Source organism: Hoplias malabaricus, chromosome 2 (genome assembly GCF_029633855.1).
Source record: "Hoplias malabaricus isolate fHopMal1 chromosome 2, fHopMal1.hap1, whole genome shotgun sequence".
Lineage (NCBI taxonomy): Eukaryota > Metazoa > Chordata > Actinopteri > Characiformes > Erythrinidae > Hoplias > Hoplias malabaricus.
The window spans coordinates 27,475,651-27,492,128 of NC_089801.1; the positions used below are offsets into that span (position 1 = coordinate 27,475,651).

The 16,478-nt window shown below is 37.7% G+C and overlaps 1 protein-coding gene across 3 annotated transcripts; it reads left to right on the top strand.

Moving 5' to 3' along the window:
- Positions 1 to 1,572: 1,572 nt before the first annotated feature.
- Positions 1,573 to 15,740, top strand: hnrpkl (heterogeneous nuclear ribonucleoprotein K, like). Of its 3 annotated transcripts, none has more exons than XM_066659273.1 (16): positions 1,573 to 1,645; positions 2,808 to 2,922; positions 4,318 to 4,415; positions 4,650 to 4,706; positions 5,657 to 5,700; positions 6,884 to 6,956; positions 7,155 to 7,262; positions 7,951 to 8,079; positions 8,956 to 9,266; positions 9,793 to 9,846; positions 10,069 to 10,108; positions 10,603 to 10,618; positions 10,850 to 10,882; positions 10,975 to 11,042; positions 11,136 to 11,305; positions 14,514 to 15,740. In XM_066659273.1, the coding sequence occupies exons 2-16, from the start codon at positions 2,862 to 2,864 to the stop codon at positions 14,542 to 14,544; spliced, it is 1,293 nt and encodes a 430-aa protein (XP_066515370.1). In that variant the 5' UTR covers positions 1,573 to 1,645; positions 2,808 to 2,861; the 3' UTR covers positions 14,545 to 15,740. The 3 variants fall into 3 exon arrangements, with proteins under 3 accessions (XP_066515370.1, XP_066515368.1, XP_066515369.1); XM_066659271.1 differs by having other exon boundaries at positions 7,149 to 7,262; positions 14,514 to 15,739; XM_066659272.1 differs by lacking the exon at positions 1,573 to 1,645 and adding an exon at positions 1,846 to 1,968 and having other exon boundaries at positions 7,149 to 7,262; positions 14,514 to 15,739.
- Positions 15,741 to 16,478: the final 738 nt, after the last annotated feature.

Sequence of the window (16,478 nt, forward strand, 5' to 3'; positions counted from 1 at the left end):
GCTGGTACTGGTCCACTGTGTTATTTAAAGTCCAAAGTCAGCCCAGCTGTCTACCAGGAAATTTTAGAGCACTTCATGCTTCCCTCTGCTGACAAGCTTTATGGAGATGCAGATTTCATTCTCCAGCAGGACTTGGCACCTGTCCACACTGCCAAAGTACCAATGCCTGGTTTAATAACCACAGTATCACTGTGCTTGATTGGCTAGCACACTCGCCTGAGCTAAACCTCTTAGAGAATCTATGGGATATTGTCAAGAGGAAGATGAGACACCAGACCCAAAAATGCACACGAGCTGAAGGTGGCTTTCAAAGCAACCTGGACTTCCATAACACTGTAGCAGCGCAACAGGCTGATCACCTCTATGCCATGCCACATTGATGCAGCACTTCATGCAAAAGGAGCCCCGAATAAGCATTAAGTGCCTATACTATACATACTTTTCAGTAGGCCAACATTGCTGTATTAAAAATTATTTATTAAATTGGTCTTGGATTCCAATTTTCTGAGATGACTTTTGGCTGTAAGCCATAATCATCAACATTAAAATAAATGTTCGAAACAGGTCACTCTGTTTGTAATTATTTTATATAATATATGAGTTTCACTTTTTGAACTGAATTACTGAAATAAATTAGCTTTTTGATGATATTCCAATTTACTGAGATGCACCTGAATGTATAAAACTGGAATGGAAAACATTTAAATAAATATACATCCTTACTAAACTATGGAGTTATTTAAAATTATTACTTGCACTTGATTTATTTACAGAAAAATTCTTTTCACTCCTTATATGTTGATTTATATATTTAAAGCTATTATTATTCATGACAACGTAATATTTTTTTATTATTTATTTTCGATCACATTAAATCACAAAATAAAAAATAATGTACATCAAAATGTATGAAGTTAGCCACATCTTCTTTGGTTACTAGTAGGGCCATAGAGTTACTTATCTTCGTTATCCACCATACAAGCTTATTATGTCGTGTTGATGTGGACAACAAGGCAGCAGGTGGCAGACGGACGCCCCCTGCTGTCAGCGGTCACTAAAAAATATGCCGCAGTTAGTCGATTGACCACTAGTGATTGACGGCCGCCACTGACTGCACCATCCTGCTGCCTATTAGAGATTGAACCCCCCTCCGGGATTACGGAAGATGAATGAATGAACTCTGAAGAGTGAGAAAGGAACACTGTAGAAGGAGATTCAAGATAGTTTATAAGGGAAATGACTGAATTTCGATTTTCTTTATGCTTTAACTATTATATAATCATAGAAATCTTACTCTCTTTTATAGCTCAAATATGGGAACATTTCTTAGAAAATAAAGGAGACATAAACGCGGTCCACGGTTGCTATGACGATAAGCTTAGAGCCAATAAAATTGGTGCAGGTCAAAGGGGCTGGGACTTCTGATTTGATTGACAGCCGTTGAAACCAATAGTTTTTATATCTGTGACACTTTTTATTTGGCAGCCCGTTAATCCAATCAGGACTCAGCAAAGGCGCGCCCTCCAAGTGTGTCTCCGCCAATCAGAAGCCGAGGAAGGCGCCCATGTAAATATGCAGTGAAATCAGGGTAGAATGCGTAGGTTTCTTGGTCAAATATTGGAGTGACGAGCGGGGCCAGCAGCAGGTTTGTAAATTACTTTTTATTGCGAGAAGAACGTTGTTATTAATTCAGCCGAATAGAGTCATACAAGCTCTTGCGGTGTTTTTATGCTATAGCCGTCATTTAGTGGACGGTGTCGATATTAATGAGTGTCATTTAATGCGCTGCTTGGAGTGAGCCGACTGTCTCCCTCGGAGGCTCGCTCCCTAATCACAAAATGGAGATGATTTTCCTTTCCCCTTGACAGATAAGAGGCGGTCTCACTAATCAGTCAGAGATCTCTGCGTCTCGTCTTTATTTGAGTAACGTCGACGCTGACACGGAGTTGATAAGACTTATGTAACCGGGTAACTTGTCTCGAAATTATAACGTTAATTTAAAAATTAGGCTTCACGGAATTACCATCGACGTGGTAAGCTAACGTTAGTGAACGACCCTGCTTCGTTTGGTTTAGCTAACTCCACTGACCTCGCTGCTTCGTTTGTTGTGTTATTATGGAGGAAAAGTCAGCCGGAAAAGCAAGCCATTTTGTGAATAGCTAATGTTGGCTACCGAGACTTAAGAGTCCGCTCAGTCGTACGTCTTGCTCTTACACTGATAAACATTTATATTAATATAGAAGGTAGAGGCAACTACAAATGTTGACTGGCCATTCGTCAAAATGAGAAAATGAGTGGAGAAGCTCCCTCATTAGTCAATTTATTGTGCTTCTTCCTAATGTCGTTAGCTAACGAGCTAAACGCACCCATGCACCATTTTGAAGAAGTAGAAGTGCGGTGGGCCTTGTTGCCCAAGCTCTGTACAACCTATAAATAATCTTCCCAAATCACTGTATGAGCCAAACCCTGTCGATGTCCTGTACGTTATAATGTTTCTAAACGTTGTCTATCCACCACGTTTGGAGTTGTCTGTTTAAATGGATACGACGTTTTTATTTTCATGTGCATGGTCGGGCCTGTTAATTAATAAACAGAGTTATGTCCGTTTGATCAAACTTATTCTTGTAGATAAATTGTGTATTGTAAAATGTCCACCCTGTGACACTCAGTTTTGGAGACAGCTCGTAGCCTCGCACACCGGCGGCACTGGCCTTTATTCAGTCAGTCTTTGACACACCCACTTAGAAACATTAGCAAACTCACGGGAAACTAATACTCATGTGAAGTGTCCACTCTCCTTTCATCAGAGAGACGCGGAGAGGAGAGAGAGCCCGTTCCCATTTCCCCGCTGGTAGAAGACAATGGAGACAGAAATTGAACAGCAGGAGGAAGAAACTACATTTAGCAACACTGACACAAACGGTAAGGTTTACAAAGGATGACATACACACATCACCTCACCTTGCTGCAGCCTTCAAATGATTCCGTTTTTATTTCTGACATTTACATTAGGTTTGAACGAATTTTAGTGAAATATCCAATGTTGCAGTGTTTTTTTATGAAGTTCGGGCCTGTGTTTATAATTTAAAAAAAAATACCAAGAAGATCTGGCTTTAAATTTTGTAGAGTGCCAGGCATTCAAGTTTTTTTGTTTTCATATACAGAGCACCATCTTTGGTTACCTCTTTGGTTGTTCTGTTATATAGAACTTAAATGTAAATATTACAAATTAAGAGGTAGTTGTGATTTTGATATAATAAAGATTCATATTTCAGCCATACTGTGAAATCACTCTGTGCTGATCATGTACATGTATCACCCCTCAGAATTTATTTATTTATTTATTTTTATTTTTTTAAACAGTACTTTCTACTTGTAGTTGTTTCAGTTGTTCTAATTACCTGTGCAATTGTGCACTGCTCTGCACAACTTTGTAAGCCCCCGTGGACTGTTTACACCAGCAGCCAATTTCACAACTTCATATATTTAAAAGTTTAACAAAGATTTGTAAGTTAACTATGATAAACAGCATTAAAAAGGCACAAAGCCTTAAAATCACAAGAAAGATTAGAGTGCAAAAAGAAAGGTCAAATATTTGCAGAGTCAGTGGAGAACAAAGGAGCTTTTAAATTAGTAAATTACCCCAGGAACATTGACTGCACAATTGATCCATATCATTTAGTACCAAATTTCAATAATTAACTGTCTGTTATACATAAGCCTGTACACATGCCAAGATTAGTACTACTGTTTGACTGTGACCATTCTGTAGGCATGTTATAATATGCACTTACTGATTAGTCTATATGTGATCTGTACGTACGCATGTTTACAGTAACTTGCATTCCCTTTTTTTTTTTTTTTAATCCACACCCACATTCTGTTTGTAATTTCAAAACATTCATGAAAAATATGTTACTTAGGAAATGGACAGTAGAAAGGGTCAGAATTAGTACTGGAATTGAAACAACATTTGATGCTGTTACTGCTATGTTAAAACAGAGTAAGCATACAACTTAATGGTTCAAACATGATCCTCTTTATTAAGAACATGACAGGACAAAATTCCTACATAGAGAGCCCTAGTTAAATATTTAATATACAAAGTCCGGTCAGTAATAGTCTTGCCAGCACACTTCATTATTTTTTACATAACTGATTTTATGCTTGGAGTTGCATTAGTTTAAATAATTTTGGCATGTAGCGTCACTGTCATGCTTACTATAAAAAATTTTTTTATTGCTTACACACATTTGAATAAGAGTAAAAAATTCTAAAGATTTAATGTTTCAGACAGTTAACATTATACTTCCATAGGAAAGCGCCCTGCTGAGGATATGGATGAGGAACAAGCCTTCAAACGCTCCCGCAATACAGATGAGATGGTGGAGCTGAGAGTGCTTCTACAGAGCAAAGTAATTCTTGCTGTGAAGATGATGTTTTAGAATTAGACAAATGTTAAATAAAGATACCTAATTGTGGTCAAGACCCTAATAATAATATATGGGAACTGAAAAACTAAAATGCTGTATTAAAAACCAGGCGACTAGTTTCCAAGAAATCAGCAACTTTAAATTTCTTTTTATTTATTTCTTTAGCACTAATGACACTTTATGAAACTGACAAAATGTATGCTGACAACTTTTCAGAATGCTGGTGCTGTGATTGGGAAAGGTGGCAAGAATATTAAAGCCCTTCGGACAGACGTGAGTATTTTGAAATTTAGGTGATTGGTTGGTAAATTTATGTGAAAGCATTGTTTTCTCAGGGTGGGACTTCATATCAGCTGCGATCATGCTTTCCAAATTTTATTTTTATTTTTTTTGACCGTGTGTTTTATTTATTTATTTATTTTATTTTAATTTTTTTTAGTTTTAATTTTTTATGAACTGAATTGGACCTCAAAATAAAACATCAGTTGATCATGTTTAAATTAAAACAATCTAGTAATTGCATCTGTTTATTGAATTCCAATATTCAACATGAATCTGATTGATGTAACTGCACCTGCAGTGGTGCAAATCATAAAGATTGCATGTCACTTGACCCTGAACACTCCTTAAATGGCGCATTGATATGTTGCAGCTATAGGTTAGCTCATTTGGACAGACTCTCAGTCTCTGAATGGGATCTGATTGTGGGTGGGGGTTTTGACATGTCCACTATAAGTGTTCCAGTATTCTAGAAGGTTCTTTCTTGCCTTATCTTGATAGGGATGTCATGGCAGTCAATCCATTCATTACCAAATCCCTGATACAGATGTCTTGACTCTTGAGCTGACCCATAGTCTTATATTGACTACTGTATAATAACTGTCCAGCCCTATTGTGCACTCGTTGCCAAGTCTCTTCAAAAAATTTTGGACAATAGAGTGATGAGTTTAGCCTTGTATTCAATTAAAATGTATTCCTTCTCCCCCTCTTCCCTCTCCTTTACTTTTTTGTTTTTGGCCACCTTCCTCCGTTGCCCATGTACTGGATCGACATGCCCCTCCTGCGTTGCCCACCTTGATGTTGGCCCAACCTCCGCCCCTGAACGCCCGCCCACCTGACACCCCGGTTGGCCCCATAAACGTGCCCCTCCCTAAACGGGCACCTTACTTGACAACATGTGATTGAATGCCCTTGCCCAATGCCAACCTCCACGACCAATGCAGTACAATGCCAGTGTATCAGTCCCAGACAGCAGTGGCCCAGAGCGGTATGTCCCACCAGTTATTGCCTCACTGCCTGATTAGAACAGAGAACACATGTCTTTGATAACCTGCCTTCTGTTTCATTTTAACATTTTATATACATAGTATCCCCCTTTTTAAGAAACATGTATTGTTCCATTTGATTTTTTATGTCTTCTCGCCTTCCCCCAACACCCCATTCAGTCTTTATTTGGGACCTTTTTCTTTGTCAGTTAAAATGTATTAATGAAGTTGGTTCTACCGCACGAGAAGGAAAACGTTCCTATCTCAGTTGATCAGTTTGAATGAAAGGAGCACTGCTTGATTTGGTAGAATAAATATATCTTTATTGTTGTTGCTGCTGTTTTTTGCTGTTGTTCCTTGCTCTGGTATTGAATGTGATTTGTTATAAAAGCAAGTCTTATTTCTTTCTGTCCTTGTTGGCCCACCTTGCCCCTTCCTTCCCCTCCCCTTTGCCCCCCCAGGGCCCACCACTTCACTGTTCTCAACATTGCTATTCATGACCGGCGCTGTTTCGCCACCCTTTCTGTCATCATCACTGTTGTCTTTGATTTGTCTCTGATACTGCATCTCCCCCTGGTTTGATTTTCCTCTCAGGCCAACCAACAGACTCTTTTCCTTGTCACCTTGCTCTAGCTCCAAACCACACCTAGTGGTTTTCACTCACACTCTCCTTCACCCCTTTTTGCTTTTTCATCTTTGTGGCTGATAATTTTTAAAAAATTTTATTCTTTCTCTGTTATTGTCTCTCCCCATTTGCCACCACCAGAGGTGTGCCAATAGCACCGTAGTTGTAATAGCAAAGGTTTTGTCCCCCTCCTCCAAACTTACTGATGGAGGGATAGTGTAAAGTAAGCAACTCTCTCTCACAGCCTGTGGAAGTGTTTAGTGCCCCCTAAATCAGTCCTTCCACTGTTGCCTATATCCTCAGGCCTAATGTCTTTTTTGAATGTGCAAGGAGCAAATGCATGTCAATGACTCGTATTTGAGTCCGGTGTTGGGAGACTTAAACATGTGTTCAGCAGCATACTTTTTATTTTATATTTATTTCTTGTTTTTTATTTTATTTATTTTTTGTTAAACATTTTTTCTTAAATTTGGCTATATTATACTGCAGGTATGTAGCTCTAAAGGCATGTGTGTGTTTTGCTCTTGTCTTCCAATGTGCTTTTTATTTGGTTGCTGCAGCATCTTGAGTGTGAGTGCAGATATTGAGACCATTGGAGAGATTCTTCTGAAAATCATCCCCACACTTGAGGAGGTAAAGACTTGTCAGTACCAAGTGGTTTTGATACATTAAGGGCATAATTACAAACACAATGTCTAAAACATGACATGAATGAAGGTTTTATTTATTTATTTATTTATTTATTTATTTTTAAAACAATGTTATCAGTGTGTGTCAGTGTTGGTATAGGGTTTTGGTGATGTTCTAATTTTTTTTGTTTGCCAGTACCAGCACTACAATGGCATTGATTTTGATTGTGAGCTGCGCCTGCTCATTCATCAGAGTTTGGCTGGAGGCATCATTGGTGTCAAAGGTGCCAAGATAAAGGAACTAAGAGAAGTAAGTTGTATGTTTTTAATATATTGTATACTCCTTCTATGCTTTGGTGAGGACACAGCTTTATTTCAGTAATTGAATTCTGGATTTCAGAATTGATTATAACTCAATGTTTCCTCTAGAGTTCCCCTAACACCTATTTTTTTCAGTCTCGTCTGCTTCCTGCGTTCTCTCACCTCAGCCCCCAAAGTCATATCTATCTATCTACATACTTATTTAGAAGAATCTGTTCAATGTATCCTGCTGATCCAGGGATCCACATTTTATGCATGAAGTTTCATTAAACATGTTATGCTGCAAATAGCATCAAATTGTATTTATGTTACAACAGTTTTACCTCCAGGTACAGCCCCAGTTTTTAGCCGTGTGTGTTATTATTATTATTATTGTTGAAACTACCCCCACCCCCCTCATGCGAATATAATTGTAATTATATTGTAATGTGTAATATGTAAATATTGGTTACTGTTAGTGCAGACGGACACTAACAATAGCAGCATTTCTTTATATCAGCTTTGTCAGTGTTTTTGTTGTAAAGGAGCATTCAAATACATCTATAAATATAGCCATCTCTTGTCTTTACAAAAGTTGCACAAAAAAATAAAATCTACTTTCTTCAAGAAACAAATTATTGCTCCTGTTTCAAACGGTATTGATTTCATTTGGGTTTTCATTTATCTTTTTGTTCTAGAATACACAGACCACCATAAAACTCTTCCAGGAATGCTGCCCACATTCAACTGACCGTGTGGTGTTGGTGGGAGGTAAACCTCAGCGGGTGGTCGAGTGCATTAAGGTCATCCTTGAACTGACCTCAGAGGTGATGACAAAGATAGAAAGTATGATGTACAAATGGATTTGATGATTAAAAAATAATTTAAAGTTAGGGATGCACGATATATCAGTGGCTGATATATTATTTGCCAATGTGTGGCTTTTTATGTGGTTACTGATATTGGAATTTTAGCAGATATTACAACCAACGCCTGTAAACTATCTCTGCCATGTGGATGTTTTTCAGTTTCTGCAGAGATCAAATTCTGGGATTTAATTTCTCTGTAGTAAAACTAATTTAAAAAATCAGCGACATTCAGTATACAAACATTGAAAGCAGTGTAAAAACGCACACCTACACAGCAGGTTAAATTACAGAAAGATTATCTTAACCATCACAGTGCAGGAGTCCTTTGTATATAAAACACATTAAAAAATATAGTCCTTAAGCGACTGATTTTATTACAGAAACGGTGATTAGACAATTACAAACACTCTCTCCCCCTCACCTGCTCTGAGCTGCTTTATGCCGCTCTCTCCCTCACTCTCCAAAACAAACCCGGTGCTGCACTAATTGGGTCCCCTCTAGAAACCGTTCATGTGGAACCAGCAGTAAATTTTTGATTAAAAATATAAATGAACTACAACCAATATACTTAAAAGATAAAATGGAAAAGTACATAAATGTAAAAATGCTTAAGAAAACACTTGTCCTATGACAACCTATAATAAAAAATTTTTGTTTAATCCAAAGTAAATTTGCTTTAATTACAAAAATATAAATTTATCGGTTATCAATATTTTTTATCCTCTACTCCAAGGTGCTAATTATCAGTTATGGTATCAGCTCCAAAAATTCAAATTTGGTGCATCCCTATTTAAAATCAGAACTTTCCTCAAGTCTTCTCTTCCTCTTGACCAGGCTCCTATTAAAGGACGTGCCCAGCCATATGATCCAAACTTCTACGATGAAACATATGATTATGGCGGCTTCACTATGATGTTTGAGGAGAGGGGCCGACGGCCTATGGGAGGATTTCCCATGCGTGGGCGTGGGGGTTTTGAACGCATGCCCCCTGGACGTGGTGGTCGCCCAATGCCCCCTTCCAGAAGAGACTATGATGACATGAGTCCCCGTCGAGGGCCACCGCCACCTCCACCAGGAAGAGGGGGCAGAGGGGGTAGTCGTGCTCGGAATTTGCCTCTACCTCCACCTCCACCACCCAGGGGAGGGTAAGAAAACAAAGCTTAGTGTCTGAGTGGTATTGTATGTTTCTATCATTCTGACTGCTCTCCAATTTTACCTATGTGATGCTTATTAATTCTGCTTAGTCTGAATAAATAATTTGATTAAACCCCACTAAGGCTTTTGGCAGTCAACACCAAGAATGGTGGAATATGAAGACAAAGAGGCAATTACAAAAACTTTGGCTGTTCAAATTGGAGTGAGGATGTCTTTCTGCTGAGCAATGGGACTATTTCCTTTATTATTTTACAGATATTTTTCTATTATATAACATCAAAGTTATGCCTCTCCCAGGTCTGTCTACAGTGTATTTGCTTTGTTTGTCCCAGATATTTTACCAGTGTCTCATATCAACACTGCTTTCTATAGTGAGGTCTTTCAGATCATAACAGCATTTTGTGTTTATTCTCTGTAATTTTGTCTTGCTCCTTTTTATTTTCTTTAAAGAGGCTGCAGGCATTGTTAACTTTTTGCTCTCATGAGCTCATTTTGTCGTTTTTTCTGTTTTTACAGAGGAGACAGGTTTTCCCACCAGAGTTATCATGGCAGTCTGGATGACAGACCAAAGTCAGTAAATTTAGGGTTGCAAATCTTTTTGTTTTCATGCATAGAAGTGACTGCAATTTAAAAAGTATTTTTTTGCATGTTATTTCTGGGTGTATTTGGTGGTTTATGACTTAATTATATATTTTAGCTCTTGCGTTTGGGAAGTGCTTGGCTAATTAATACAACTCTTAAGTGTCCTTAGCTGAGCTAGATAATTTTAAACATTTTCTTTTCTGCTCCTAGTGACAGGAGAGGGAGACCTGGAGACCGCTATGAAAGCATGGTGAGTTAATTTCTCCAAAGCTGTAAGATGATGTCTTAATTACTCTTGTCTAAAGGGATGTGAAGCTCATAGCTAGTTTAGAGGCTCGGGTGAAAGGGACATTTTGAAAATCACTGGGAAAGCCCAAGTAGAACTGCTTGTTCGGAGTGTGAAATGACAGTGTAAGGGATGTGTGTGTGACTTATATCCCTGGTGCACTAGTTTGCCAGCTGTTGCTAGGCAACCGAATTTTTTTTTTTTTCACTTGTTTCCTTGGTTACCAAGGAGCTGCTAGATACGTAGGTGAAAGCCATCACACTTGCCAATGTACCCTGGGCAAAGCAGCTGCAAGTGCATAGCTCAGTGGAATAGAGAATGCTTGCTGTTAATAGCTGCCATTTGGAGATTCGTCTGATAGAGTTAGTTCTTTGTGTTTTATGAAACCTGTATACACATGTATGATGGTAGGCATATTAATTGGACTAACCATTTTTTTCCCTCTCCAAATTGAACAGAGTGGAGGTGGATATGGTGAGTGTTGAGATTTATTTGCATACATCTCTCTTTCTGTCTCTCTCACTCATGCACAACACATTCATGGTTAAGCAAATCCAAAGCAAAAATATTCCCAGAAAATCAGTAACCCTCCTTTATAGCTGTAGTGCTTCCTGGCCTTCTTTCATTGCCATCTATCCCACATACCTACAAAATTTTTTGACATTTTCCCCCCTCCCATTTTTCTTTCCCTTTTATAACATGAAGACAATAACTCTTCTTGGGAGCCCTTCCAGTCCGGTGAGTGTACCTTTTTATGTGCAAATACTGGGTTGCATGGGGTGTAAGACGAAAGTGATGTCAGTGTATGATTTGTCACTGTCTTTCTCCAGGAGGCCGAGGGTCTTACAGTGACATTGGTGGTCCTGTAATCACAACACAAGTAACCATACCTAAAGATGTGAGTGTACTGTGCCGTGAGACACTGCCTTGTACGTATGCATATACATACTCACTCAAATGGATACAGTCTAACCATTATTTGCTATTATAGCTGGCTGGCTCCATCATTGGAAAAGGAGGGCAGCGGATTAAGCAGATACGTCATGAATCGGGAGCTTCCATCAAAATTGATGAGCCTCTAGAGGGTTCAGAGGACCGCATCATCACCATCACAGGAACACAGGACCAGATTCAGAATGCCCAGTATTTACTGCAGAACAGGCAAGTACTAAAACTAACAACTGGGTTTTGCTAGTAGAAAGCAGGCTGTTGCACACAATAAAATACAATCGCTGTCTGTCTTTTCTTTGCAAGTAAAATGAAGAGTTATTTAGCATTTAATTACTTATTTTTATAATGAGCAGACTAGTTGCACTAGATTAGTAGGAAATGCTTGCTTAACATGATGACCTCTGAGACTACACTTATTGTCCTTTCTTTCCCTTGTCTGCACTCTTTATTCAAATAATCAGTATTTGAAGTATACAATGGGTATTTAACAGTATCGCAAGATGAACCTTTAAACAATGAACAATTAATGAATTTGTTTTAAAAATTGATTAATAATACTGCTTTAAAAGGCTTTCCGGCCTTTCTATAATTGACTATATAATGACTGCTGTGTATTTCTGATATCAGGATAAGCTATGTGGTCATTTGCTTGGCTTGTAGTCACCTGAAAATGACAGTCAGTTACTATATATTTAACACTTGTTGTATGACACTTCAAATACTTTAGACTGCAAAGGAATGCCTTTCTTTCTGCCTGACTAACAGTTTCCTTACATGGGGGGGTCAAGCAGATCTGGGGGGATGTTCTTTGTTACATGTATACCGGTATTTGTTAGTTTTATTAAAAGTAGATGTCCAAACTGAAAAGTGCATGAGGGGCAAATGACTCCGAGCCCAGGAGAGTGGGAGAAAGCTGGCTTGCTTCTGTGTGGAAGACTTGTGATTTTGTTGTTGTTAGTTAGATGAAGTGACAACAAATCACAGTCTGCCCTACAGCACAGGCCCAGCCTCATCTGCCCTCCCCCCCACCCCTACCACTCACCCCAACTTTCACAGCTTTTCTCATTTCACTAACTTTGGCACACTTGACATTTACCTCACTGATTTCTCGTAACGTTTGCATGTTGCCCTGCCTCTAATATACCTTTTGTTGCCCCAACCACAGCACATCTGCAGTGTATATGCCAAAATTTTCTGCTTATCTTCAGCATTACATTAACTTTACCCTTTTACCTTCACAGCAAAATGTTGCACTGATTTAAATGTTGTTTTCAACATGTAAATTGTACAGCATTCTCCCTACGTGTAGGTAGTGTCTCTGATGCCTAGTTTGTATTTCATGTTTACCTCAGCTATTTAAATTTGCTGTCTTCACAGCCTTGTTACACTGTTCTGTGTTTCATCAGTATGCAACTCGTAATTGGGTGTTTGGAGAAGTTCTTGCCATTTTATATGTGAATGATATTTGAGGCATTAACAGCAATTAAACACGAATTCCTTGTGAATTTGCTAATTCATTTATTTCCTAAGTGTTCCGAGGAACCCCCCATGATAATACTGTGGTCTGTGGTTGTCTATTTTGCAAGTCAGTCAAATGGTCTTCCTTTCCAAGTGACCAAGCCTTGGTCACCTTAAGAGAAAAAGCACAAGACTCTCTGATAGCTATAAGTCTGGCATACAGGGCAGGCATTTTCATTAAATATTACTGTTGTGGTAATATTTGTCCAGTTAGTATAGTATTTAAAATACTAAAATGAAATAAAGGAACTAGTAGATTCCACATCTTATATCTGAACTCTAGAACTGCAAGACCATTGCCTATTAATTATAAGATCAGTTTTAGTTTTAACTAGAGCTGTATAGAGAGGGAAAGTTGCGTCATCTGACTCCAATTTTTTTTCATGGAGCATCTCAATAGTTCCCGGAAGTTAGAGGCAGACACCAGCAGCGCCGTTGAGTTACAGCAGATCAGAAGCGAGTATGATGCACGTTTAAAGTTTAAGGAGTTTAAAGAATGAGATTTTAAATTATCAGCACATCTATATCCAATTAATATCCAAGTGTGTTAAAGCATGGCAGCGGATTTCCTCACTAAATTAGTAGATTTGGGGAATGTTAGCAGTCAATTAGGCTGTAGGACTTTGAGTAAAGTATAAGCATAACCTACAGCCTGGAAGTGCCTTCTCATAATGTCATTTCCCAATGGAATAAATCATAAAATTAGAGAAACATTATTCTAGCGTGGTGTTTGTCTGGGGGAGTATTTGTTAAATGTTACTGGTCGAGTGTAGAGTTGTGAGTGGAGAAGGTGAAATGAGGAGTTATTTTGCAGTAGAATCTAAGCTGAAGTTACACAACAGTAAAATAACAGAATTGTTTCTGTAATTATGTAGAATAGAATCTAATGTGTATGTGACTTTTAAATAGTAAAGATAAAACACCTTCATCCTACACCTCGAGTCTAAACACACTGGGTTTTACCTTGTTCCTTTTAATAAAGTAAATAAGCTTCTCAATTGTGTGCTCTTTGTGTGAAATATGCAGGTGTTTGGACATTACTTCACATATTTTATTTGTTCTAATCATTAGTAATGTAACAGCACTTCACTCTACTGAATTGAAACAGCCATTATAAACAAAATGCAGTTTTTTTTTGTGTGAACATTTAATGTACTGGCTTGATTTATTTTCATGCACTGTTTTTAATAGGAGATTTCTACATGAAGGCTCCACCTTTTGTCCAATCATATATCTTATGCTTTACATTTAGCCTTTAGGATTAGGTCTATATATACATACTGAAATCACCATGATATGCTAGAAAGCTGATCTTAACTGATTCCCCTATTAACTCATCAGAAACCATAGGGTATATTTCATACTCACTACCATACAAGTTTAAAAAGCAGTAATTGTAATAAAATGTTTACACAATCAACAGGAATGTCTGAAAGAGAGAAGTCTTAAATATGCCTACAAGGCAAGTAACACCAGATTTTCACACTAATCCTGAAATGGCGGCAAATCGTTTGAATTTTTTTCTGTTTTAAGCATGTACGTAAATACACACAGGTTGATTGTGCTGTAGAAATATAGTAAAGCAATGCACAAAAATGCAGTTTCTCTCCCTGACTCTACACATTTAAATTGGCTGCCCCTCTCTCTCTCTCTCTCTCAAGATGTAAACTACACACATGCATGTCTTACAAATATTGTTCAATTAACAGTCTTTATGTTAATGTATGTATGAGAGAGAGAGATTGATTGATTGATTTATAGAAATATAAATATTTGTCTGCTCTTAAGACACTGGATGCTTTGAACATGCTTTGTTGGGTGACTCTAAGTTTCCTCGCATGTATGCCTCCACTAACAGCAGTGCTGCCTGTCTCAGTTCTGTGTGGTTCTCCTCTTTCAGTGTGAAGCAGTACTCGGGTCGGTTCTTCTAGAGGACGACGGCGATGTCAAAACTGCCATACCCATTTTACATCAGCTTCTTTTCAGAGTCTACATTCCTCTGCTTCTCTGGTAGATGTGTTCCCTGCCACTCTCTTACATCTAAAAAGAAGATTTCTTTTGGAAGAGGTGTTTTCAAGCAGCAGAATGAGTGGATCCTTCTCAATTATTCCCCCAAACTCTTCACCTCAATGTCCTGGCACGCAAAAAGATGATTTTTTTTTTTTTTTTTAATGAATTCTTGTATGGTTCTGTATCTAGCAGGGCTCACCTGTATGTCGGTTAGCCTTAACAAAACTGCATGCCCATTCAGTGCAACATGCAGAATTTGATGTAGGTTTTTTTTTTTGTTTTTGTTTTTCTCTCTCCTCTTCCCCAATTATGCCCCCTTCCCTTTTTTCTTTTTTTTCCTCCTCTCTAAAGGACAGGATGCTGTCTAAAAACTGTAAATATTCAGTTATCATTTGGTGAGAGTTTTATTATCAGTACAATCTTATTTAATGGTTTCACAACTGCAATAGTTTAATAATAATAAAAAAAAAACCCTATATGATTATATGAAGATTTCTTTTCCCATGTTTTCTAATCTACCCATGGAGATGGACAGACTGATTATTGGGATCCATTTAATCTTGCTGATGCTTGTTTTTGTACATCTGTTTGTAAGGTTTTTTTTAACAATTTAGACAGGATCTTTCTAGACACCAGTCCGCTGGAGGAGAAACAAAAGTTTTATCTGTAAAGATTTGTGGCAGGTTTCCCTGTGTTCTCATCTTTATCTCTCTCTCGTTCTCTCTCTCTCTCTCTCGTTCTCTCTCTCTCCCACCCATCTGGTGTCTATGTAGAATGTGCTGCAAGTCTGAATAATAAAGTCTGTGTCACCTTTTATTAAAAATGTGTTTCTGGGTCTTTGGGTGAAGTCTTTATATGTTTTTTGTCTTACAATAGTTTGAATTTCCATTTAAACAGGCAATATTGTAAGGGGGTGTTATCAATTTCTGGAGATTTAATTTATGGGGAAGCTCCAATTTAAACTGTTAAAACCAAGACCGAAAACTACAATAGAATATTATGGTGTTAAATACTTCTTTATTTTTTTAGAAATGAAACCTCATATTTAATGTGTGCTGTTATAGGTAAAATTGCAGAATGATTTAACATCAATAAGTAAATATATTTAAACCAAATTTAGTTCAACCTTTCTAATGTTATAACTAAAGATGTATAAGCGTTATGTACCAGCAGGCACAAACTGCTTTTTCACATGAAACATAAACTACTGTAACCTAATAAAAAACTTGGATATCTAAATTGATGCAGAGTTGAGTAAGCCTGGACTATATTACAAACTTTAAATATTTTTCTGGCAGATTTTAAGAGAAAAATAATATATATTTTAATTTTCAATGTTTCTTTTTATCTCCATACTGTTATCAGGCTAAAAAACAGGTATTTTGTATATATGGACTAGTACAACTCCCAGTTGACTACACGACCCTTGTTGTAGGTCACTGAAATATTCAAGATTCCCTCAAGTGAAAATTTATCTCGTTAACATGTCCCTGTGTTTAAGTCGTAATATGCGAAAAATAAGCAGTCATTGCCATAATATCTCAAATAGGTTAATTCAGATGGTCAGAATTCTTGCGTCATAAGCTTAAAGAACCAAACCTATCAATTCATGGGGTGGGACTTTCTAGCTACAAGCCCGTGGGTGGAAGTCTATGTGGAAATAGACAAGGGGAAACTGATGGAAAAGTCATAGATTTGAGTTTACTGAATTAGGAAAGTGTAGAGTTACACAGAAGGCAATTTAAGCTATTTTCTTGGATATAACTGAAATGTGCAATTTCCATGAACACAGATGTTTCCCTCCCAGTGACCACAGAGGGACTTTAAGGGATTCATCAGCATCTTAATGTGTTAC

Coding starts and splice junctions, on each gene's coding strand:
- hnrpkl (XM_066659271.1), top strand. CDS start 2,862: ATGGAGACAGAAATTGAACAGCAGGAGGAAGAAACTACATTTAGCAAC. Junction 7,263..7,950: donor AGATAAAGGAACTAAGAGAA/GTAAGTTGTATG, acceptor TTTTTGTTCTAG/AATACACAGACCACCATAAA. Junction 9,267..9,792: donor CCTCCACCACCCAGGGGAGG/GTAAGAAAACAA, acceptor CTGTTTTTACAG/AGGAGACAGGTTTTCCCACC.